Genomic DNA, 25919 nt, shown 5'->3' on the forward strand with positions numbered 1-25919 from the left:
TTAGTCGGCGTCCCACTCCCGGATGCAGGCTGATATGATTATGTGGTAAGTTTATTAAGCTTAATAAATAGATTTACTTATCGCTTAAAAATAAATTCATAAGCAAGTTTAAATTGTGATTAATTTTTTCAGACATAGCTAACATATAAGCTCAAAGGAAGAAGATTAATATGTCCATTATTTCAAACTGTCCACTGTTAGGATAGAAAAATATCAATGGGGGGTGTCAAATGATGTTCTTATTTTTAAATATTGTAATAATTGTCGGAATTTGTAAATTGACTTATTAAAAGTTAAATTGCAAGGTCAACGTGCACTGCAGCACCGAAGGTATACTATTAAAAAATTCCTAAATTTAACTAAATATCCTTCTTTATGTAGAATGTAGTGAATGATAGGGAAGATCAGAGCTGAACATGACGAAATTGGGCAATCGCAAATATCTCATTCGTATATGAAAGGAAAACGAGAAATAGATGTTCTCTAGATACCTCTCAGAATGAGGAAAGTCTTAGATTTTTTTTCACATTTTTTCTCTTTCCAATTTCCTCAAAATTTTAATTTATATTTTTGGTCAAAGTGTCTGAAGCAACCCCAACTTGTAGGGTTGTTTCGGACACGAACCTACTTCCAAAAATATCTACTTCCGGTTCTACGGAAACACTAAATTCTTCCATAAAACGGTTTTTCTACTTCGGATACAGTTGTACAAACTTATTAAAAAAAAAAATAATAATAATATGCAGCTTTCGTTTTAATTATTCATGTACAGTGAGCCAAAATCAAAACATGTATTAATTCAAAAACGTTCAGAAATTAGATAAAAAAAAACAAGTTTTCCTAACTGAAAGTACGGAGTGACATTAAAACTTAAAACGAATAGGGATTATCCATATATGAAAGGGTCCCCTATATGAGGTCCACTCCTCAATGCCCCGCTCTTCACGCTAAAGTTTGACTCTTTCTCACAACTCTACTTTCTAAAACAATAAAAAAAAACTTTAGCGTAAAGAGAGGGGCGTTGCGGAGAGGACAGGCCCTTTCACATATGGAATAATTTCTGTTGGTTTTAAGTTTTAATGTCGCTCCTTACTTTCAGTTAAAGAAAATGTGTTTTTTTTTTTTTCATTTAATAAGCAATCAGGGTCCGTGCCATTCTTGGTTGTATATTTATTGGACATTGTTCTATCTTGAACAAAGCGTCTCTCTCAAAGTTTTCAGGGGATCTATGGAGAGGGTCACAGGTGTAGGTAGCCAAAAGGGCATGAGAAGGGTCTGGTTGCCCTCCAATCACTTTCAAACCATGAAAAGGACCCTAAAGCTCATGTTTCCCAAACGATTAATCCCCCTTCAAATTGGCTATGACCAGAGGCTTCACTAGCTAAATGATAGGCCAGAGATGCATTTTAGGTGAAATTTCCTATTGAAATTACTTTTTTATCGATCGAGATTGATCTTCTTGCTTTAATTTTTAAGTCTCATTTTTTTCACCGGTCCATTTACCTAATAAAATAGAGCCAGTAAAATAGTGGCGCTTCGCGCCGCTCCCAATGCGTCACGTCCTAGGTTACAACCTCTATTCATAATTGTAGTCATTAAAATGTAAATTATAAACAAATATAAAATAAGCCAATGCATAGCTGAGGTCATTTAGCTATTCAATGACATATACATTTCTTTTCAATTCTTATTTAATAACAGGATATTAGGGTTTTGTTCTTACATAAGTTTAACCTTTCAGTAGCTGTTTTTGTTTACCCAGTCTACTACCAATTAATGGCAGTATATGTCTTCTGCTGCAATAATCAGGAAAGTTACACTTTCTAGAGCTCAATAACGACATATTTTTTTCGCTAATTTTCTGCTGATATTTCACACAAGTTCCTTATTTTCAAACTAGGCATCCATTAAGTTGAAATTGCATACGGACGTCTTTCTCCCTACAAATTGAGCTCCCAGATTTTCCTAATTTCTTAAAATGCATACGGAAGTTTAGACTTCCACTTAAACAATTTAATGAATCAGATTTCATTTTACTGTTCTTGGTATTTAAACAATTCTAGTTAAAATTAAATTAGTTTTTTCAACTGAAAGTAAAGAGCAACACTAAAATTCAAACTAGCAAAAATTATTCTGTATATGAATAGATTTCCACCCTCCTCAATACCTTCTTCTTCACGCTAAGGTTTTTTGCACTTTTATAAAAGCTGCCTATTCTAATTAGACGGCCTTTGTCTTTCAGGAGTCGTTCTTAAAAAAAAAAAAATGGGACAAACAGTCAAACTTTACTATAAAGAGCAAGCTATTGAGGAGGGAGGCCACCCCCTTATATACGGAATAATTTGTGTGTGTTTGAGCTTTAATGTTGCTTCTTACTTCCATTTGAAAGTAGCTTGTTTCTGATCGTTTTTCAAATAATGCTGGTAAATATGGCTCAACTTCCATGAAAAACTTCCTCCTTGGAAGGTTTTCCTACTAAAAATATCCCCCCTAAATTTTCTTGCAAATTTCCCCTCCGCAAGATTTTCTTGCGGAATTTCTCCTTCTTGCAAAATTTTCTCCGCAAGAAATTTCCCCTAAAATTTCTTGCGGACGATTCAAACCAAAAAGGATCTCCTTTGCAAATTTTCATTTGAAAAAGACTTTAATTTCCAATCGTATTTCTAGTCACTCCAGAAATCCCCCCTACCGCGGAAATTTTTCCTGGAAATCCAAAATCGATGAAAATTTTCCCCCGGACAATTTTCCTGGAACATCTTAACATGCAAAATCCAGTTGTTAAAGGGGATAGTCAGACGAACGAAACAGATTTCTTATAGGAATTATGTCAAATCCTCCCAGTGCAAAATTTCCCCTGAGAAGCTCTCTCCCGAAAATTTCCCTCTCAAAGGAAAATTCTCGCCATGGAAACTCATCCTAAGCACAAAATCCCCCCTGAAAAATGTCTGCAAACTTCCCAATAATAATACTATATCTACGCAATGAGTAAATTTTATGACTTAAAGACCTATCCCCAGAGACTGTGGGGGTCATGTTATCTCCAAAGGCATGGTTTTTGGACCTTTCAACTATGTTGAACAAAATGATTATCTCAAAATTTTGACAAGACTATTGTTTTTTGGAGGGTGATAAAAGCGGGAGGGGGGCTAATTACCCTCCAGAGGTGTCATTGAGGGGGAGCAGTTTGCTACCCCGAACTGCTTGAAAACAAGGTCTGCACGGTCCGGTTTTCTACTAAGATATGGTATATAATTTGTGGCTGCATGAGGTGTTTTCTAGCCTTCAATCATTCTAATGAAAGGGCTACTGCTACTCTATTCTGATGTCATGGGGATTCCTGTGGGCAAAAATTGGCACTTGTGTTTTTGGATTTGGCTCTCCTCCAATCACTTCCTACTCTTAACAAAAACACTTGGATTTTCAATTTCCAATCGATTGAGGCCACTCCAAAATTTCCAAGACCAGAGTTTTCATACGAAGCAGTCAGGGCGAGAAATTTACATGTAAATTAAAATTGAAGCAGTAGCGGTTTTAATCCTCGCGGTTTTAATCCTCGTAATCTGGCGGGGTTAAGGTATACCACAGGGGTGTAAAAATATAACATGAAAATGAATTAATGTAAGATGTCAGAAAACTGGGGGAGAGGGCAGAAGTCCCACTATGCCCAGGCCTAAAACCGCCATTGAATTGAAGAAATAAATATTTTCATTTAGTCTGTGCTATAACGGTGCTTCTGATGCAGAGACAAATTAACATAATCTCTAACAAAGTATCAAGTATATAAAACATCACGATGATCGCGTGCATAACTCTCATAGCAATAATTTAGAAGAAATTCTGGTACTTGTCTATTAAATAAAACACACTCGAGAAGTGAAGTTTGGTTAATGCTAATGGAAAAACAATATATGATGAAGATATAGTGCTTTATAAACAAAATTGGGAAAACTACAACATGGAAATATTGGGAAAACTACAACATGGAAATATGCTCCCACAATAAAGTGTAACACTTCTAAAAATGTCATTGTTTGTCCATTGACGCAGTGTGTTGTTTCGGGAAACAACCCCCTATCCTGAAAAAATATAATTGCCTGTTCTTTGGTCCTTAGTAAATCCCAGATCTCAATGTGAACATCCATGGTGAAACACTATATTCCATCACTGGTCAAACCAAACTAACCGGTGTATTCAAGAATCGCGTTAATAATTAACTTTTCTTTGTCTTTGAGACGGTCAGCCGAAGTTCCCAATTTATTAATTCACAAATGATTTTAACAATCTTGCTAATAAAGCATTTTATTTTCATCATATAAAATTGTCACCAAACTTCACTTCTCGAGTGTGTTTTATGTAGTAGACAAGTACCGAAATTTATTTGTGGGTCCATTATATTCAGTTAAGTAAAATACTGTAAAAAAAAGAAAAAAAAAGACTAGATTATTAAAATCTAGTCTAGTTCTTATTATGGCAATTGCCCGTCGGCCAAATGCCATATAGAGATCACAATTTCTGTCCGTCCGTCCGTCTTTTGGTCCCGATTTTGCTAGATTGGGCACTTCCAGATAAGCTAGGACGATGAAAGTTGGCAGGCGTGTCAGGACCGGACCAGAATAAATTATAAATAGTCGCTTCCCCGATTCGAGCGTCTGAGGAGGATTGGAGGGGGGGGGTAATTCGGAAAAATTAGAAAATATGTGGTATTTTCAACTTACGAACATTTGATCGGATCTTAATAAAATTGGATACTTTGAAGGATCTAGTGTATCAGAGATCTCGTTTTAAATCGAGACCGGATCCGGTGACACTAGGGGGAGTTGAAGGGGGAAACCGGAAACTTTGGAAAACGCTTAGAGTGGAGAAATCAGGATGAAACTTGGTGGGAAGAATAAGCAAAGTCCTAGATACATGATTATTATAACTGGACGTGATCCGCTCTCTTGGGGGGGGATTGGGGGGATTTCCTGTGCTTTGGCGAGTTCGGTGCTTTTGGACGTGCTAGGACGATGAAAATTGATAGGCGTGTCAGGGACCTGCACAAATTGATTTGATAACAGTTTTTTCCTCGATTCGACCACCTGGGGTGGAGGGGGGCTGGAGTGAGGGGAACTCGCGAAAATTGAGGTATGTTGAGGATCTTAATGAGCCTTGATGTATAGAAAGATCTCACGCCTCAGATGCTCAATTTTCAATTCGGATCAGATCCAGATACATTGAGGGGTGGAGGGGCAAACGGAAATCTTTGAAGACACTTAGATTGGAGAGATCGGGAGGAAACGTGATGGGAAGAATAAGATCTCTTTTGGGGAGTTGGGGGATTTCTAGTGCTTTGGCGAGTTCGAGAATAAGCAAATATTCTAGATAAAACAATTGAAAAAAAATTGCCTGTGTTTGTTAGGGCGAGAGGGATACGGAATGGGTGAATTTAGCAAAACCGAACTTGTATGGAATCCGCTACTGAACTTTATTACCCGATCACTAGCGTGTGGATTAAACACAGAAGTTTTAGTTAATAGAGCGGTCGAGTTCTTCTCTCGTGAATCTATTCTTGATGCAAAGAAAGTATTATGGACACTTTATGAAAATTTGGGATACAATGATAGAATGAGAACAGCTAATAAGGACTCTGAAAATGTGCTAGATTTAGTGAAGGCCGTCTATCGATGCTCCAAAGACAAGAAAGTTTTGCCTAGATTCGTCATATATGAGCCCGATGAAGTACCCGAGAGTGCCGATGCAGTTGGTGCTTGTATTACAACTAAAGTGAACCAGATGTGTAGAAAGTTAGACAGTGTCACGGAACATCTGAAACAGGCTCCAATGTTGCGGCCTACTGGCGTTACTACAAAACAGCATTCCACCCCTCTACCATAGTCGGTCGTAGTGAAAAACCCTCCGAAGTCTCTTGAATCTCCCAACACCCGTAAGGACTTTATTCTGACTACATGTGAAAAGCTAATTGACGATATAGTAGAGCTCAAGAAAAATAAGGACGAGTGGAAAGTAATAGTCAAATCAAAGGATTCCGCTGAAAAGATTGTTAATACCATGAAGGTAGGAAATAGTCCACTTGAAACAAGCGTCAAATCAAAGAGGTTTTTAGGAGTTCTGCGATTTGTCCCGAATGATTTTAAAGCAGAAGATGTGGCTAAGTTGATCCCATCCTGCGAAAAAGCTGAGCAGATCGGTCAGTTCCGCACTTTTAGACTTTATTTCCCGTCAAAAGAAGCCTTGGAGGCTAATATGAAGGAACCTCTCAAGATCGGTTTTGAATGCTTCCGTATTGATGTTTTTCAAACATTACCACGCCGTTGTTTCAAATGCCACCGTGTAGGACATCTGGCGGCCGATTGTCATATTGCCGAGGTCTGTTCCCAGTGCACAGGCTCCGACCATAAAAGTACCAAAGAGCAGCCATGCACGCAGAAGAAAAGATGTGTTGTGTGCAAAGCTTCGGGTCACTCATGTTATTCAGTGTCCTGCCCCGAAAATTGGAAATTGACTGCTGAACAGTACAAATCTAACAGCTTTCAATGAATATTGATGGTTCTCTTTCTGTTATGTCATGGAATATTAACGGTGGCATTCTTGATAAACTACCAGTCCGGGAAAAGTTATGCGTCCTGACAACTTGTCAATCAGAATTGTTTGAAATGTGTGATTGCTATCTTACTGTGACGGTTGATAACATGGTAATAGTCAATCTTTATCTTCCAACCAATTACAGGGACGAAGCTTCCGAAAGAAAATTTGCTATTGCTTGCAGAAAGGTGGCCAAACTGTTAAAAAAGATCGAGAAGATGAACAGAAAGTGTATACTTATTGGAGACTTTAACTGTGATCTACTTGAGAATTCAAGTGCTAGAGCTGAAACGTTTCTATCTATTCTACCAACCGGTTACTCGATTGTACCGAAAGACCGACTATTCGTTTATTTCAACTTCTGGAAACACTTCTAATCTTGACCATGTAGTCTTTCTCCATCCTCCCAATCCAGATCTTATTGTGAAAGTCGGTTTGGAAGGTGAATATAGTGACCATATCCCTTTGTTCCTGTCGATCCCCGTCCGAGATACTCCCTCTTCTGAATTTGCCAAAAGGAAATCTAAATTTTTACGTGTTAAATCTTGGGACAAGATTAATAAGGGTATCTTCCAAGGGGAGTGTGACTTCATGTTAGATAAAATCCGAGTTCTGTTTCAACTGCTCCAACGGCAACCTGGGATGGACAAGTCTGAACGTATTGAAGTGAATTTTTATTGTGCGCAGATTACCCACGCTCTAAAATATGCCGAAAAATTCGCTGTCCCAGTGAGAACGTGTAGATCTGGAACCGAAAAATTTGGATGGTCCATTAACGAGAGCCTCAAATCCGCTTGTCATTCCTCTAAATTTTGGTTACGTCTGTGGAATAATTGTGATAAACCTAGAAACGGAGTTGTAAATACTTTACGGTTACTTACTAAGCGCCACTTTCAGAAGGAGCTCAAAGCTCACTGGGTTGGCCAAAGTGTTGCAATTGCGGAATCGATCGCGAATAACCCTAATAAGTTATGGAAAACTCGTTTGGCAAATAATAAAACTCGGGAAAGCAAAATTACAATTAGTGAGTACCAGTGGCATTCATATTTCAAAAGTCAGTTCACCGAACCTGACGTTAACATTCTCAAGAAATTTGAAACGGATTTAAATAATTGCTTACGTACTCCTGGACCGGGTACCTTTGTAGTAAATTCTAGTGAATTACGTGATGTTATACGAAAGCTTAACAAAAGACAGTCCATGGGTTATGATGGCATATGCGCCCTTCATTTACAAAATGGGTCTGATAAGCTTATGCGTCATCTTTCTTTGTTGTACCAAGTGATTTTTGCTGCGGTATAGTTCCAGATTCTTTTTGTGTTGGTCTTATTTCACCGATTCTAAAAAAAATGGAAGGATCCGTTTGAATGCTCATCTTATCGACCTATAACTGTTTCAAGCGTCTTTGCGAAGGTGTTTGAATTACTTATAATTAATAACCTACGTTCTATCTGTTACATGCCTCCTCACCAGTTTGGCTTCCAGCCTAAGCTTGGTTGCTTCCATGCCCTAAAATATCTGTGCAATTTGTTGATCGATGCAGATAAATCCGGTGGCACTCTAGCGCTTGAACATACGATGTTAGTAAAGCATTTGATTCGTTGTTGCATCCCCAAGCAATGAATGAGCTTTTGAACCGTGGTGTATCGCTAGACTTAGTTAGACCTCTTTTGTACAGGTACCGCCACATGAAAGCAAAAATACGTATACCTGGAAGCAATTTGCTGACTGATGATATACCAATTCATATCGGGGTTAAGCAGGGTGCGGTCACTTCTCCCACGATTTATAATAATGCAACGCTTCCAGCTCAGTGCCAACTTTCTTCGTGCTGTATATATAAAGGTACTGATTTGTCGGTATTATGTTATGCAGACGACGTTGTTAATATTAGTAGGACTATCAGTGGGCTAGAAAAATGTTTTTTGGATATATGTAAAAACTACAGTGATATTGGACTTTCCCTAAATGCTGAAAAAGCGATGTTTTGATTTTTAATGAAATAGATACGCATAGATCAGATTATATATCTATAGATTTGAATGGTACAGAAGTAAAGCCTTGTGTCAAGTTGAAATATCTTGGCCTTCCTATTGGAAAAAATCTGAAAAAAACTAGGCTATTGACGCTAGAAAGTATGGAAACGAAAATCCGTCGTGCATATGGTACAATTGTTAGTTCTCAGTTTCATTTGAATAGAGCCTATCTTGCGAGAATTTACAATAGTGTCGTCCTGCCACATATTCTGTATTTAGTACCATTTTACCCTATATTTAGTGAATCTGACCTTCTTAGGATGAAACGCGTTTTCTTCAAATTTGCTAAGTTTCTGTTGCGAGTTCCTCCGTGGACCCGCAACTCCTATTTGATGAAAAATATAGCTTGTCTGACCCGTGTGCTAAGTAAGCTGAGCTGAATGTACACATGTGCAATAAGCAAACCAGCCATGAATGGCAAAATGTTGTTTTTTGACATGGAATTATTTTTGTTTGTATTTTAGAATGTAATTACGATATGTTGTTTCTTTCTTCTTTTTTTCCTTTTTTTCAATGTACTCCATCACTTCATTATTTTGTATGATGTGTTATAAATAAATACATACAATACATACATACATAATTGTACCGGATCCGATCTCTTTGGGGGAGTTAGAGGGATTTCTAGGGCTTTGGCGAGTTCAGTGCTAGGATCTTGTCACAAGTGTCATATGAGCTCTTGTTTTTTCGACAGGAATGCTTACATGTGCTGGCATAATCATATCAACTTAGTAACTGACTATTTTTTTTTATATTTTAATGTACATTGTTGTGTTTGTGAAATTTTGTTGTTGTGTTTTATCCTATATACTGATTCTACACCTAATTGAAAACAAAAATGTTTCATTTTTAAATCACGGTTTTCAACTTCTCTTGTAAGCTTCGCATTCGCGCATTTTCGTTTCTGTCATCCGACAGAATTGTCCGCTAGGTGGCTAGACCAATCAGTAAGCTTCAAATCTCCTTTGTTTAGGCGCCATTTTTAATATGATGAAATCGTTCGTCTGTTAAGTAGTTTCTAATATTCTGATGAAAGGTCGGTTAAAATTAAGCAAATATAGAATAATAATATATTAAACAACTAAAATCTTGTAAATATAATTATTAATATGATTACTCGCTCACATGATGTCTATTTTTAGGAAGACATGCCGTCTCACTGCTTATACCTCAGGAAAACAAGTTAGTTTATCAAAAGATGTTGTGTGATGAGTGTGACTAGTAAACAAACCTTTTAAATTTGGATTAAAGCCATTTTATTTTGGACCTACTATAGCCTAGTTGGTATAATTTTCGCTAAATTGATACTTTGGTGAAAAATTATTCTTAAATTAGATAGGTTAGTGAATTAAGAACGAGTGCACTCAGGAGGCTAGGTCTAGGCTAATTAGAATGCCTATTTACAAAAGTTGTGATTAACCCTGTAGGCTAGGAGAGTCTTCTGAATGAAAACTCTTACCCTTGCCTACTTGTATATGTGTCATGTTTATATTCAATCATCAGCTATAGACTAGGTATGTAAAATTCCATCCATTGACATAGTCTAAAGGGACATGATGAATACTTAGGCTATTACCCTAGGCCTACTGAGTAAATCTACTGCTCTTTTTTATTCCTACTCTGCTAGGTAGGCTAGGCAATGGAGCTAAACAGAACACTGGATGCACCTTTTAAGGCAATTTCCAAATATACTCATTGCTATCCTTGTTAATGCAGCCCCTCCCCTAATGATTCCATATATAGCCTTTATTAATAGGCCTAGATTAGGAGCAATGGGGAATTCAATGGTAAAATTCTAGTTAATTGACTTCTTGCTATCTCGGAAAGGGTTTAGGTTAGGAAAATGAAACTTTCAGGGATGACTACAGGCTAAAATATGTCCTGGGAAGGTATTTTAAAGTACCCACCTCAACTCCTTCTCCCTCTAGAGGGCCCTAGAATTTGCCTATATGAGAGGTCTATACCTATTGAAATTTTGATAAAACAACATTTTACTGTAATTTCAGTTACTAGTTGCCTTTTCTCTGCCTTTAGTTCTCAAAATGCAATTCCTGTTATTTGAGTAGAATTTTGAGCCATATCAATGTTTTTTTTCAAAATTCAGGAAATGTATTTGCATATCTTTAAAACCTTATAAAATGGAATTGAGCAAAGTTATGAAGCTGAAAACAATTTTGGGTAAAATTCTAGTCAATTGACTTTTTGCTATTTCAGAAAGGGTTTAGGTTAGGAAAATGAAACTTTCAGGGATAAATCTACAGGCTAAAGTATGTCCTGGGAAGGTATTTTAAAGTACCCACCTCCACTCCTTCTCCCTCTAGAGGGCCCTGAAATTTGCCTACATGACAGGTCTATACCTATTGAAATTTTGTCAAAACAACATTTTACCTTAATTTTCAGTTACCAGTTGCTTTTTCTCTGCCTTTAGTTCTGAAAATACAATTCCTGATATCTGAGTAGAATTTTGAGCCATATCAATGTTTTTTTTTCAAAATTTAGGAAATGTATTTACATATCTTTAAAACCTTATAAAATGAAATTGAGCATAGTTATGATGCTGAAAACAATTTTGTTGTGCTTCAATTAAGCAGAACATCTATTTTGCAACCATTTCACTTTTATAACACACATATTTTTAAAGGTCAAGGCCCTCTAGAGGGAGAAGGAGTGGAGGTAGTTGCTTCAAAATACCTTCCTGGGACATACTTTAGTCTGTAGATTCATCCCTGAAAGTTTCATTTTCCTAGCCTAAACCCTTTCTGAGATAGCAAGAAGTCAATTAACTAGAATTTTACCCAATTTTGTTGTACTTCAATTAAGCAGAAGATCTATTTTGCAAGGTTTCACTTTTATAACACACATATTTTTAAAGGTCATCAAAGGTCAGGGCCCTCTAGAGGGAGAAGGAGTGGAGGTAGTTGCTTCAAAATACCTTCCCGTAACATACTTTAGTCTGTAGATTCATCCCTGAAAGTTTTGTTTTCCTAACCTAAACTCTTTCTGAAATAGCAAGAAGTCAATTAACTAGAATTTTACCAATTCAATTTTACTTAAAATGAAGGTAAAATTCTAGACAAACTACTTTTGCAAGGCTATAGCCTATTGGAAAAGGGTCAGGTTAGGAAAATGAAACTTTCAGGGATGGCCTTAGAAGGTGTTTGGGTAAATGTTTAATTTAATTTCAAGTGCTCTAAAGTGCGTATTACTGCATATACCAAGATTCTGATTATTGTATTTTGTTTCTTTGTCATTATTAGAGAAGTACATTTATTTTTTAGGTTTCTAAAATCCCCCTCCATGGAGACTAAAAATGTGTAAACTGGGCTTGCTTACAGGTAACATTACCTATAGAGTAAAGCATATTATTCCATGAGCCCTGCAGGCAGTGGAGTGAGCTCTGTATTCAATATTTATTCAACATAGAGTGATTAATCTAAAAAAACCTAAAACAAGGTTTATTAAATAAATATAGAATATAGACCTTGCCCTGCTGCCTGCAGGCCCATGGACTAATATGCTTTGGTCTGTAGGTAATGTTATTGTTAAGCAAGCCCACTTTATACATTTTTAGTTTGGCCCATGGAGGAGGAGGGTCAACAAGAATTGGATGCACTTTTAGAATTAGCATTTCTAAGTGCTCGAAACTGCTGCTTTGCAGCATAGTTTCCTGTTTAGAGCACTTGGAACAAAACTAAACATTTACTGGTGTTTGAAAATAGCCTACATACAACTCTTTCTCCTTATAGAGGTCACTGACCTTTGATGTCCCTTAAAAATCTGTTTTTATAAAAGTGAAAACTAGAAAATAGATCTTCTGCTTAAATGAAGTAGCCTCCAAGAAAAGTATTTTCAGCATGACAACTTTCCTCAATCCCAATTTATGAGTTTTCAAAAATCTTCAAATACATTTCCAAACTAGCCTATAGAAAAAAACAACAACATTGATATGGCTTAAAATTCTTTTCAGATAACTGGAATTGCATTTTTAAAACTAAAACCAGAGAAAAAAGAACTGAAAATTAAGGTATAGCCAAGTGCAATTTTTTCAAATTCCAATTGCCTAGGTGTCAACCTGTTAAGTAGGCAAATTTCTAAGATTTAGAAATCAGCAGATGATTAGCATCTTGTGGATTATATAACATTAAAGAAATGGATTTATAATGAAACAGTAAGTTTGATATCAATGTTTTAAAGTTTGAGCCAAATGTTTTTAGCCTTTTTTATACCCCATATTTAGGTCATTTTTAAGAGCTCAAAAAGTGCTTAAATCTGAATTTGAGGTAGAAGCAATTATTATATTCATAAATAGCATATAAAAAGGCATCAAATGGTATATTCACTTACTATGAAAGCCAGTTATATGGTTTGCTATAATTTTACCCCAAACACTCAAAGGCATCAAACAGGTTACCAAACACAGGTTAGTTTGAACCTGTTTTGTTGATGTACCATCCTGATGAAATATCACAAAATATGATGAAAATATAATACTTTAGAAACAAACTTGGGCTAAATGTTTGCACATTAGTGGTGGAGAAGTATATTAGGTCTGCATGCAAAATATGCTAGGTATAATTATTCTGCATATTGTGAAGTAAGAATTGTTTTCTAACTCCAACCACCTAGATTTTTACCCCACACCCTCCTAATTTGCAAATATACAGGCCAAATTATATATTTCCCTGTCTATTCTGTCTCTTGTCTTTGTCTCAAACAAAACTGCCAGAAACTGGTCTTTTCTCAAGTTTTACACAGTGTAAACTTGTGTGTTCGGAGTACAATGCACAAGTACAACTGAATAGTTTAATTTTAACCCTTTCCAAGATTGACAAGAAGTAGCCTGTCTAGAATTTTACCATAAATAACTTCATATGTATTTTTTCTATAATATGTATTAAATTTCCCAATAACCTTCTGTTCATATATAAAATTTTTTAGGTTGAAGGTAATGTCTAGTTTAACTACTTGCTTTTTCTTATTTTTTTTCCATGATTCAATATGGTAACATAGACAGAAGTGTGCCACTGCCCTAAAAGCAGCATGATTTTGAAACAGTTAAAATAAAATTTTTAGAAAAGTAATGACATTCAGGTAAGAATGTCAGCAAAAGGGTTTTTATTTTGGTTTCCTTGATGTTTGAATAAAATAGTATAATAATAAAATTCTTACAGTTGGTCTAGTCTTAGATTAAGATTCTTTGTTAGAAGGAAACACTGTAATAAAACAAGATTGGCCCCCTTTCAGCCTCTTTCTAAATGTATTGGCTGCTACATCAACAGCTGCATTCCCCCCTCCCCCTTTGTAGTAGAGGCAGATATAAGCATAGGCATATTATAATAACAACATTTTCACTTTGTAATATATAAATATTTGTTGAATCTTATTTTCAGGGTCCCTTCCACTTTAATCCACATTTCTCAAAGTTTTGTATATAGCCTAGAACAATGATCAGCAATCTGCTGCTTTTAAGCTGTATACAACTCTTGCCATCAAAATATGGCTCTTGAAAAAAATATTTGTCATACTTATTATGAATGTTTCTCAACCAAACAAAACAGCTTGAGAACCAAGGTGATAGATGGATTTGAATTCTGAGGTGTACTAGGTTTATTTGTGCAGTAAAGTACTGTATTTGAAATCAGTCAAATGTCATTGATTGCCATGAGTTTGGTGTTAAGTTGAAAATGAACTGTATTGTGTTTAACATTATGAAGTTTGTTTTGCAAAGGGCTTTGAGCTGCTAAACACAGATGTTAGTGGTCTTCAGAAAAAAAAATATTCAATCCAATTAGGTGGGAAAAATAAGGGTATAAAAATTGTTGGTTTGATCAGATGCTTTATTTGATATTTGTTATCTGATTTTGACTACATATTTTTAACCAAAAGCTATGCTTGCACAATGAACAGTACACATGTTTTTATCACTATATTTTACACCCTGACTGTGGCTCTTTATTAGATTTTTTACAGTCGGAAAAAGGTTGCTTGGCACTTAAAGCCAGAAAGGCTGCCAGTCACTGGCCTAGAACTACGTTATAGTTCTCAGAAGGAATGTCCTAGCTGATCTACCATTTTTACTTTGTAATATGCTAAGCATTTCTATTAATTGTATTTTAAGGGTCAACTTCATCTTAATTGATACTTATCAATTATACTTATCAGTTTATTCATCAATAGCATTGTCTTATTGCATGTTTGTGCAATTGAAATGGTTGCATTTCGTAATTTTGTGGTAACTATGGTCATCAGGCTTTGTACTAGTATATGGACTCCTCTAAAGGAAACACTAAACTAACAAAAGAGTAGTACCATTTGATTGCCAGTAGTGGCGTCAATTCACGGAAATCCGTAACACATTTAGGTCTGCATGTATTTTTCATTTCTTGAATTGTTGCATCTCTTTGCTTATGGGCTTTTCATTCTTAACCCATTCAATATCAATATAGCATTGAAAAAGAATGTTAACAGTTGGATAAATGGATTATTTGAGACTAGTTAAAAACATTGACATTAATGGAAGGAAACATGAAAATCTGATTAGTAGAAACTTTTTGTTTTATTGAGTGGAAATTTTATTATTGAGGTTTTTTTTTGTAGTTGTGCATTTTTTTTTGTAGTTGTGTAGTTGTGAGTTCTCCGTATAGCCTTGGCTTACACTACCGCCATTTGAGGTTGGGTGCAATTGTTATGACAGGGAAGACTATATTTGGAATTAGTGCGGAATTGAATGCTACTGCTCTTTTGCTGTTATATTATTTGTTGTTCAATGGAGGAACCTTGATGCACACTTACCCAAATTCCATTTTGAACTCTGTTGCTACTCACTTTTTAAAATTCAACTCACTGACATGTTTGTCACACTAATTTGTTAAATTCATTAGTCGTTTTTTAATCCCTTTCGAATGTTCAATTACCTTTAAACTTATCAGTATATGCACTTTTGTTCAGGGTGCAATACATCAAAATTTTCCTCTCTTGTATACTCTCGCTTGATTATGCAGGAGCTGATAAACACTTGCCTATGGCCGTGGTAAAATTGACTTGAATCTTAGTTATGACAATTTTCTGTTTTAGAAAAGACTTTCTAGTCTTAAAGAAGAGTAGAAATTTATGATTTTTGAAAGTAGAGTAAAAAGTGAGAATCTTATCATTTTCACTTATAATCTTAGATTTTCGAACAAAAAAACTGTTTTTTTTTTGTAGTTCATTTTGAAAGCGTGTTTAAGAAAAGTTTTGTGTATTGTCTGGGATTAAGGGGGCTGGGGCGTGATTGTGATGGCAGTGATTGTTACATTTGAAAAGAATATTAAATGGTATACTTCTTCCTTTCTGATTTTTTATACCAAAAACATATGGAACCATGTGTCACCATACACTTTTAACCCCCTTTTAGAGCTCAAAATTGGAATCTGGAATGATAGCAGTAAGCATGTTTGTCAAAAGACACATTGATTGTTATGTTCATATTTTATCAGGCAAACTAATTGATAGCTATGCACAACAGAGTATATATTAATTACATAACTAAAATTATATATATATATATATTTATATATATATAATATATAAATATAATATATAAATAATATATATATATATATATATATATATATATATATATATATATATATATATATATATATATATATATATATATATATATATATATATATATATAATGTATATACAGGTGTGCAAAAAGCTCTAAAGCCAGTGACAAGTCATATAATAGCTCTAAATATTGTATTCCATAATTTTATATGTACCATCTTATCAAAAGCATTGTATCATATTTACTCTAATACTGCTAGCAGAGTGTAATATTCGAAGTCTGAAGTACAGTGTATACAGCTTACTGCTGTTACTTTATGGGTGAAGTTGTACACACTCCAATGCATTCCACACTCCAATCCATTGATCACTGTACTACAACTGAAAAAAGAACATCATTTGATTTTCTGGGAGAACAATATTGATTGACAGCCTGGTAGTCACATGCATTGTGGAGCTGTGATATTAGATTTGCCCTAATCTAATCCCCAAAATAAACAGAATTTCTGCTACATTGTAGTGTGGCTGTTTTAGGCTACTAATCTTCCACGTTCAAGCTTTCCCATTAGCAGCTTTAACTGTATGTACACCTTGATAGCTACCAGCCCTTTTAAGATTCTTTCAACTGACGAATAAACAGTTTTGAAAGAATTGTGTTATTTGTGCAAGATTCGGACAAATATGAAGAGACGAGTTGAGAGACGAGTTTCAGTTGAAGAGACGAGGAGTAAGAAAAACTTGTCCACAAGGACGAAGGATAACAACGACTTAAAAGTAAATTTTCACACAACAACATTGAAACTCAATGAGTTTTTAGTTTGAACAAGTTTTAAAAAGCAGCAAGGTGAGAGCTCTCTCACAATGCGGGATTGTAAGTTACTTCTCTAAATGCATCCTCTGTACTAATTGAATTCGAGGCCAATCTTTAGGATTACCAGTATATTTGTCTTGGAGCATTAAATATCAGGATGGTATAATAGTTTTAAAGAAGAATATAAGAAATAATGGTATTCACAAAGTGAATTGTATATACAATTCACAATTGTCACAACATGTCACAAACATGGAGCTTTTTGGAGCCAATCAGGTCTACTATATTACTAATGCAATGAAATTTTAGTTTTAAGCACGATCGGTTGTGTGGAAGAAATTCCGGTTCTTCCGTGAACTGAAGTGATCGTCCAAGGCAACTTCAATGAATGGCTTACATGTTTTATTAATAGGGGGCCCTGCCACTGGATAACTAACTCACTGCAAAGAGTGGTAGAACTAACACTACAGTCACGAGCACGTCTTTCGACAATACTACTCATATTCTCGACAACAGATTCACATGTATCTTGCATATACAGCACAATAAGAGGTGAAGAAACTTGGGAATGGTATCATACAGTGCTGGGTGCTCAATAAATAAGTAAAGCTTTGTAGTACACTGAGAGAGGAATGCTTAGGATCTGATCGTCAATTCAACCGAGCTGGTTTCAAATATATTTGCTCTAATGGTAGTCCATTCGTCAACTGGGATGTACCTATTTGTTGCAACAAAAAAGCATGTATTGAGCTTATTCAATAGTTTGTCTAAGAAGCTGCAAAGTTTCTGGGAAGTTGCAGAAACCGCCTCTCTAGCCATTCCTGCAGAATCTCCCAACTCAGAAACCACATCGTTATCAATCACCGATAATAAAAAAAGTCGGTATGATCGGTATAAAAATCTGTCGATAAGGAAGACACCACTTTCGAGAAGCCAGGAAGTAGCTGAGAATCAATTGGATCGTCTGCTGACGGTCGTAACTTCATTTTGGCGATTTAATCAATTTATGCAATATATTCGTAATTTTCCACAATAAGAACACCTTTTGGAGTGAACGGGAAAATCTAAGTATAGTTTCGTAAATATCAATAATCCCTTCTAAACTAAGTACGAAATCAGCATGGGATGTCTTATTCAAATAATCATCTTGATTGTCACTGAGTAAGAAAAACATCAGGGGATAGTTGTCCCTGAAAGTTTTGAAAATTTGTGGTGCATATGTAGCAAACCTAGTGGAGGAAAAGAACGATGGCTTCTTGAAACTGACACCTTGTGTCTCGGCGAGGGTTATCATAGCTTCGAAACTTTTTCTACAACCCATCTTTTTTGTTACCGGCGGATCTGTGGTCACAAAGACCTGAGACCCACTGTAACGAGTTTCAGGCATCTCCTTCAGCCAATTCAACGTGATGTGCTGGATCCTAGTTACATTTATACGAAGGAAGAATGATGGAGACCAATAAGCATCAAAAGATGAGAGGGCACATGAAGCGTAAAATATTGTCCATCCATTGGACCACCTACAACCTGCTGCTTGATATCTTCTACCATCAGATAGTGATGCTTCAAAGCTTCAAGCAGAGCGTGTGCAATGTCTAATCTTGTATGCCCACTAACGACTGGCAAGTTCACAACGGAAGAACCAAGACGTACAGAAAGATAAGAAATAATACCAACAATCGGGAAGGTTCGACTATTAGGCGTCACCTTGTCGGTAATAATAGCAAATGTAGCATCTTGTCAATAATAATATCCATTTAGTAGCAGTTAGATTTATACTAAGGCATCTTTGCAGTTGGGAGTCAATAAGTTTGGCAAAAACGGGAGTAAGAATTACGACACAAATGTGACTGTGGTTCATTTCACCATTAAGAAGTCCTTACAAGCTATCAAGAATTATATCGCCTTTGTATTGGAGCTGGGAACCATGACCCACTGTAAGTTGTCAATAAGGATTCAGACCGCAGAACAATCCCATTCTGTGGTTTCTACACATAAGCTGATCTGCTTTGGACTTTTTGCAAAGAAGAGGAAGAAGTTCCAAAGCTGCGGCCTACTAGTAACAGAATTCGACTGACTTCCAAAAGCTGCCGACACTTTAGCAGCATAAGCTGTGTTTTGACAGCTTTTCTTTGAGCAAAATTTGTTTTGTATGTAAAAATAGTATTTTTAGATAAAATCTGCCAACAAATTTGAAAACTGCCAAGTAGCATTGCTACTCTGCTACCACACTTTTTTGCAGACAGGGTGAAGTTCATCGCTTGTCTTCTAATCACAGACAATGTAAGCTTCTTCTTGATGTAATGGTGTCACCATAGATTCACTACAACCACCCTGGGGAAAATACGAATTATTCTTAAAACTGTAACCTATTTAGATCGTTTTTATGGCCAGAAACGTTAACATGCAAGTAAAAAAAAACAACAAAAAACAACAACAAACTATGCTGCTGATTTCGAGGCTGGGACCCCACACTTGGCACACAGAGGTCTTGAATATATGGTTATCATTGTCGTTTGTTCTCTAACTGCAGTCAATGTGAAATACTTGATCTCATGGCGTTAGTTAGGCTTGATGTAACCATGCTGGGAAAAATACTAAAAGCCATATAATTCGAACAAAAAAAATGTGTTCAATAAATACAGTTTCTTGTATAAAGTTTCTGTATAATATATATATATATATATATATATATATATATATATATATATATATATATATATATATATATTTATATTTGTTATTCTTTTGTTTTAAGTCGTGAGTTGTCAAATAAGTATTAACAAGCGAGTTAAGAAAGTCTTGCGTCAATGCAATTACTCTTTTCTGTTAATGAATCAGAAAATCATCCATTTTATAGAATTCGTTTTCTTCTGGAACTCGTTATGACCCTCACTTTCGTGGATCATCACTATCACCACTTGTTTGTGATGTATTCGTTGTGATAATGTTTCCAAATGTCTTCTAGCCGCAGATCTCGCTTGTGCTTAATTCTTTGCATCATTACCTCTCACTTTTTTCAGTTGAACTAAGAGATTCTGTTGTGAATTCAATTCCTTCTCCCTGCTTATTCTTTAGAGACGCCAAAATAACACATTCCTTATTCAATTGCAATTTTCTGTAAAGCAGTTTGCCATCTTGTGTAATTTTGTATGCATCATATATACTAAAAACAATATGACAACTCCTGGGGTGGAAACAATATAATTTATGTTCTTAAAATGTGCTTTTAATTATGGCGTCTTATGATTTTTTTTTCGAAATGAAGGCTCTAGACAAGTTGTCTCAAAGTCATGATGTCTAAATCGTTTTTACAGACCAGAATTATTAGGATATAATAAACTAACTGCATAATCCATATATTAGGATTATGCAGTTAGGATTAAAAAAATAAATTTTTTATAAGTTAATCCTCGTCTTAAAACAGTTAGTATTGTACTAAGTTACTGGTCAAAGCATCAGTTTTGCCTTTAACCTAGGATTTTGTGTTATGTATATTAATAAATGGTTATTTTTACTTAGACTTCTTTGCTGTGCGGATGGTATATGTCAAGTATCTCATTCAGACTTCTTGCTGCGGGCCTTGCAATGGTCCCAGCTCTAAGTGAACTACAACAGGAAATAAAAATCTCATCTCCAAACCATATCATTAATTCAAGTAAACTTGATATTGTAGATATTGGGAAAACTCAGTTGAACCTTGATTTTAGGCACTGTGAATATTTCCATACAATTCGTGAACTAAGGCATTCAAGCAAGGAATATCCGTGCTTAGATCCAAAAAAATTGAATGGAATTCTTAGTCCTGAGAAAGAAAACTGTAATGGTGAGCCCCAAAAATTGATCAATGTGGATACAGAAATGTGCTTGAATGAGAATGAAACTGTAAGCAAATCCATAACCATGGGTCATATTGAAAGTGAAATGAATGAAAAATCTGAAAGAAAACGTGAAGACCGCAGTGAAATAGACAAGTATCTTGAAAACATGGACTGTATCACTGCACCCAACCATGTTGACGATATTTTGGATGTCATTGTTGATCCATGTAAGTTCGTGCCTGCATCATCACAGGATATACTAGCAGTTCTAGATAGTCTAAATACTCCTCCCTTATCATGTGAAAACGGAGATACTAAGGATGAACCTGAAGGAGCTGCAGAAAAACAAGACAGAGACATATGTGTTTCTAGTGAAAAACCCTTAGTTAAATACGACCTTAACTCCAAGCACATGGAACTACTTGAGCGGAAGAAAAGGTTGACTGCCAGATTCAGACGGATTGCTGTGCATGAAACTTTTAAGCATATCACCTCAGAAATGAAGCTGTTCATGCACTATACAGAAAATAGTTCAAGACTGAAAGAAATACGTGAGAAAATGTCGTCTGGTCAAAATGATTGTGATACTAAAAATACAAATGAGGAATGTAAGCTCCGAAAGTACCAATATTTTGGAGCTGGAAAGTGTAAAAGCAAAGAAGAACCTAAAATGGAAGTAAAATTAAATGACAAGATTGGGCGAAATATTAAGGATGTGTCCGAACGATGGCTGTGGAACTTGAAGTCACTTAAAGCAACAAATGACAGTTATGCCACAGATAGCAGTTCTGGTGGTGAATCTGATAACGAGGATGATCAGTTTTTTGATAAATGTGATAAAAAAGAAGGTGAAGGCTTGCAAAAAGAAGACATCTACAGAGTTCTGTAAGTCATTTTCTTTTTTATATTTTGTAAGTTTTTCTCTCCAAATGCTAATTAAAAAAATCAGGATTTGTAATAAGCAGTTACTAAAAGCACCAAAAATAGAATTGAAGTAGCCTAGCCTTGTTTCATATTTATGTGGATTTTTTTTTCAAATGAGGAAACAAATTTTTTTTAATAGTGCTCAATTATTCAAGAGGTTGGACCCTTTTGTTCATGTTGCCTATTATAATATCTTTTTACTTACATTGCACATATTTTGTTGTTGTAATTGGAGGATACAAGCTAGACTATTAAAATTTTGAGGTTGAATGGCATTGCCAGTGCCTGGTCCATCCCCACAACATCACCTGTGATTGGAATGACTCCTCAAAAAAAGACTAAACAAAAGTGGGGAATCTTTTATCTTTGACTCCAAAGTCCATAACAAGAATCTTGTTGTCAAAAAAAGTATCGTTTTGGTGATATTTTCTTCTTCTTTTCTTATATGTCTATCTAATAATTCTATCTATCAGTCTAGATGCACAAGGTTAATTTTTTTCCTTTTTTGATTTTAAGAACAGCCATCCAGAAAAAAAACCTCCTGAAACCCAGAGTACTGCTAAAAATGGCACTTACTGTCAGTGCAGTTAACAAAAGAGATGTAGATTATGACAGTGTGCTTTAGCAGTTATGTTTCATTAGAACAAAGTGTTCTTAATTTCAGATAAAACATCTTTTTTGGTATTTTTATTGAAAAAATTGCTATTGTCCCATATATTTTGAAAATTAATTTTCTTGTATTTTCTTCATAAAAAAAAAATGAAAAAAGAATCCTTGTATCCTGCATTTTCGTAAATTGGTACCTCCAATTCCAACACTGGTATTTGAATGATGTATCAAACCAAAATCATTTCGTTAGAACAAACTGTAAACAAAGAGAAGACACATGCTAATTGTTACCAAAACAGTTGAAGGTGGAATTTTTATAGCAATGTTTACACAAAAACTTGTTTTTGTGATGATTTTAGTGAACATGTACAGACTGTTAGATAATTTTTTTTTTTTTTTTTTTTTTTTTTTTTTTTTTTTTTTTTTTTTTTTTTTTTTTTTTTTTTTTTTTTTTTTTTTTTTACTGATATTGTTCACCGATGCAAGTTTGGGTACTAGTATGACATGGTAAAGGTTATAAAGTAGCAACTATTAGCAGTTCAGTCAGAACGTAAAAGATTCCATGGTAAAATGAATAAATAAATGAATCTTTTTAGGCGATTATAGTAAAAAGTAGCTTTCCAAACAAGCTTTTTTTCATAATTGAAAAAAGTAGTTTAGCTAGATGAATTCAACCTTCTTGGGCTAGGCAGACATACATCATTCTCAGCACTAAAAGAGTACATGTGCAAATGATCAGTTGGTAAGGAGACTAGTCTCCAAGGAACTGAACTGATTATATTTTTGCTTCTTCATCACAACCTTGGCTAATGCAGCATCAACAGTAAAACGAGGGAACAGACATTGGGTTTAAAATGCTGTAGCTTGGTAGTTAAGAAATCTCATATCAAGTTTTTCACATAGCTGCTCAAGATATGGGGAAAAGACAAAGACTTGGCTAAAAAGAGAAGTGTTTAAAGACGAGAATTGCCAACATTGGTATCTTGGTATTGAGGCAGGTATCCCAATATTTTCCGCTGTGTGGACTGCTATTGTACAAACCGAACATGCTACCTCGTCCACTAAAGCCAATTCCAACTGTTCATGTATAATCCAAACTCTTAAACAGAGTCCAATAATCTACTTTGCAAGACCTACGCTAGTCACGGCATTTGTAGTGTTGAAACGCAAAAAAATTCTTCTATTTGATAATCATCATAGGAACTGACAACAAGAAATAGCTGTTCTTTTGAAGCTATATCACTCATCTCATCAGCCAATATCGAAAAGCACTTCGCAATTTTTGCTCTATTCAAAGTTGTGTCCAGAATGGCATTGCCTATACTATTGACGATATCATTGTGCACTAGAGGAGATGCATATTTTGCGCTTTTAGTGGATGATCTGGAATGCATCCAGAATTTTGTGTTTTCGTAATCCATCATTAATTGCAATAACCCCCTGAATACTCCATTTTCAACATTTTTTCAAAGGAAATCACTTTTTTCTAGAAAACCCCACAGGACTAGTCCAAGAAAACCAAAAAACAGTATAGACTGGAAAATTGGTCTTTACATTTTCCACTTTTTGATTGTCTCCTCGTGATCTTTCAAATTCAATTGCTGGTTAATTGGAATGCTTTTTCCTTCTTGTATTTTGATAAACATCATAATTTTTTGAGCTGTAGTAACATGATACTGTCTTTTATCATGATGCTTGAATTCAGCAAGAGCATATTAAGGTCAGTATATGGCTTTAAAAGTAAGCATCTGAGCGTTTCATGTGAGCTTTGACTGGTCTCAGGTTCGAAGGTCTCATCAACCACATACTTTTGGAGCCATGCACTAAGAAGGTGACAACATTTTGTCCCTATACCCCTGACATTCCGGTTAAGCGTTTCAGGAAATTCAAAGTCCTTTCCTGGTTTTCAGTGCTGACATATTAGCTCCAACTTTCGAGCATCAGAAATCTGATCATGGTTATCAACGGACTCCAGATTAATGTCAGGCAAGGTTATTATGAGCAAAGTGATCGAGGTGTCTTCTGAATGTTTAACTATTTTACGAAAGGGATTATTAATGCTTTGACCTAGAAGTTATTCTAGTGTATTAGGCAAGTTCACTTGAAAAGTTGGTTTCATTCACAAATTTTGAATTAAAGCATTCAAATATTTTTCATAGACAGAAATACAAAATTGAAGGTTTTTGAATCTAATGACCAATATGTATCTTTTTTGTGTGACTATGTTACTCAACAGTCATATTTTGTTATTCAAACGGCGACAAGCCTTTCATGCATAGATTGGTTTCATTGCAAATTTTTGAACTACAGCATTGAAATATTTTTCAGAAATTGAAACACAAAATTGAAGATTTTTTAATCCAATGAAAAGTATGTCTTTCGTTTTCTTGTGGCTTCGTTACTCAACATTAGTCATATTTTATTATTCATATGGCCACAGGCCTTTCTGCCAGGTCTTCTCTTTCAGCGAAATTGATGGTTTTTGTTTTACATGAGAGTTGACACCTTTGTCTTCAGACCTTGACCCAAAAAACGAACTAATTTCTTTTCTTTACGTTCTATTGTAATTTAACTGTATTTCATAACCCCAAGTTCCAAAATGGGTTTTTAATCTTCATGGCGAATTGTCAGTCATATTTCACATTTCATTTGATTATTATGCGAATTCCAAGAGGAGATAGGAGAACTGACTTCAGAATCACCATTCTTCTTTCTTTGCAGGCCCTAAGAGAAATGGCTTGGTTAAGAAAAGGGAAAAATGAACTAAGGCCTCAGAAGATAGGGGAGAAAAAAAACACCCGCTAACTATGATTGTCCAATATTTCATTCTTGCATACATTGGCTCATCAATAATCCTCTTCTCTTATTCAGAAAGGATTTTATGGGACATATTATTGGTTAAAACGAGCAACAATCGTTCCAGCTTTAATTTTTTCAGTTCGAGCTACAAGATAAGAAAATTGGTAATTATAAATCAGCCTGTAACCTGTTTGTGTCTCCCCCTACTATTTGTTTTGAACTTAAGCAACAAATACCAATTAGTTGATCAATATTTTCATTTCCTACTACTAAATAAATAAAAAATCTGACAAGAAAATTCTCCACTGTGCAGCATAGCTTCTCTGATAAAGTTGCAGACTTACAGCACTCACTTTATAACTACAGAAAGATTTAAAAATTTCATCACTTCTCTTAGGCATTAAAATAAGTTAGAGCATAATAAAGATTGAACATTGTTGGTGAGGTTGTTAAATTGGTCAACATAGTAGACAATATTTATGGATCTATACCCAATAGAAAACTGATCTCGATGTTTAACATCAATGCAGCGCTGTTATAGGGCTAATCTGTTTCATCCTTAATGTTAACTTTTTCTGTACAGTTAAAAACATAAAAAAGGGAAAATAATGTGTAATAAGAATGGTCTTTCATTAATAATCTAGCATGGAATCATGCCTGGAATGAGATTAGCCGCGTAACTTCTACTCTTGTCTAAACAACTGGAACAGTAGGAGTCAAAGCACCATCTTCATCAACTGCATGCAATGTTTTTCAAGAAAATGGTAAAGAGATTGTAGACAGTTT

General features: G+C 35.2%; 1 protein-coding gene across 4 annotated transcripts in view; it reads left to right on the forward strand.

Moving 5' to 3' along the window:
* Positions 1-9786: 9786 nt before the first annotated feature.
* The window catches only part of LOC136041802 (KAT8 regulatory NSL complex subunit 1-like), a 65591-nt gene continuing 49458 nt past the window's right edge, over positions 9787-25919 (forward strand). The window contains exons 1-2 of one of the 4 annotated variants that reach the window (XM_065726558.1): positions 9787-9898; positions 20503-21686. In XM_065726558.1, coding sequence (XP_065582630.1) covers positions 20527-21686 — 1160 coding nt within the window. In that variant the 5' untranslated portion in view covers positions 9787-9898; positions 20503-20526. Of the gene's footprint in view, positions 9958-20502; positions 21687-25919 lie in introns of all 4 variants that reach the window. The other 3 variants (XM_065726557.1, XM_065726559.1, XM_065726560.1) reach the window with 3 other exon arrangements.

Source organism: Artemia franciscana, unplaced genomic scaffold (assembly GCF_032884065.1).
Source record: "Artemia franciscana unplaced genomic scaffold, ASM3288406v1 PGA_scaffold_38, whole genome shotgun sequence".
Classification (NCBI taxonomy): Eukaryota; Metazoa; Arthropoda; class Branchiopoda; order Anostraca; family Artemiidae; genus Artemia; species Artemia franciscana.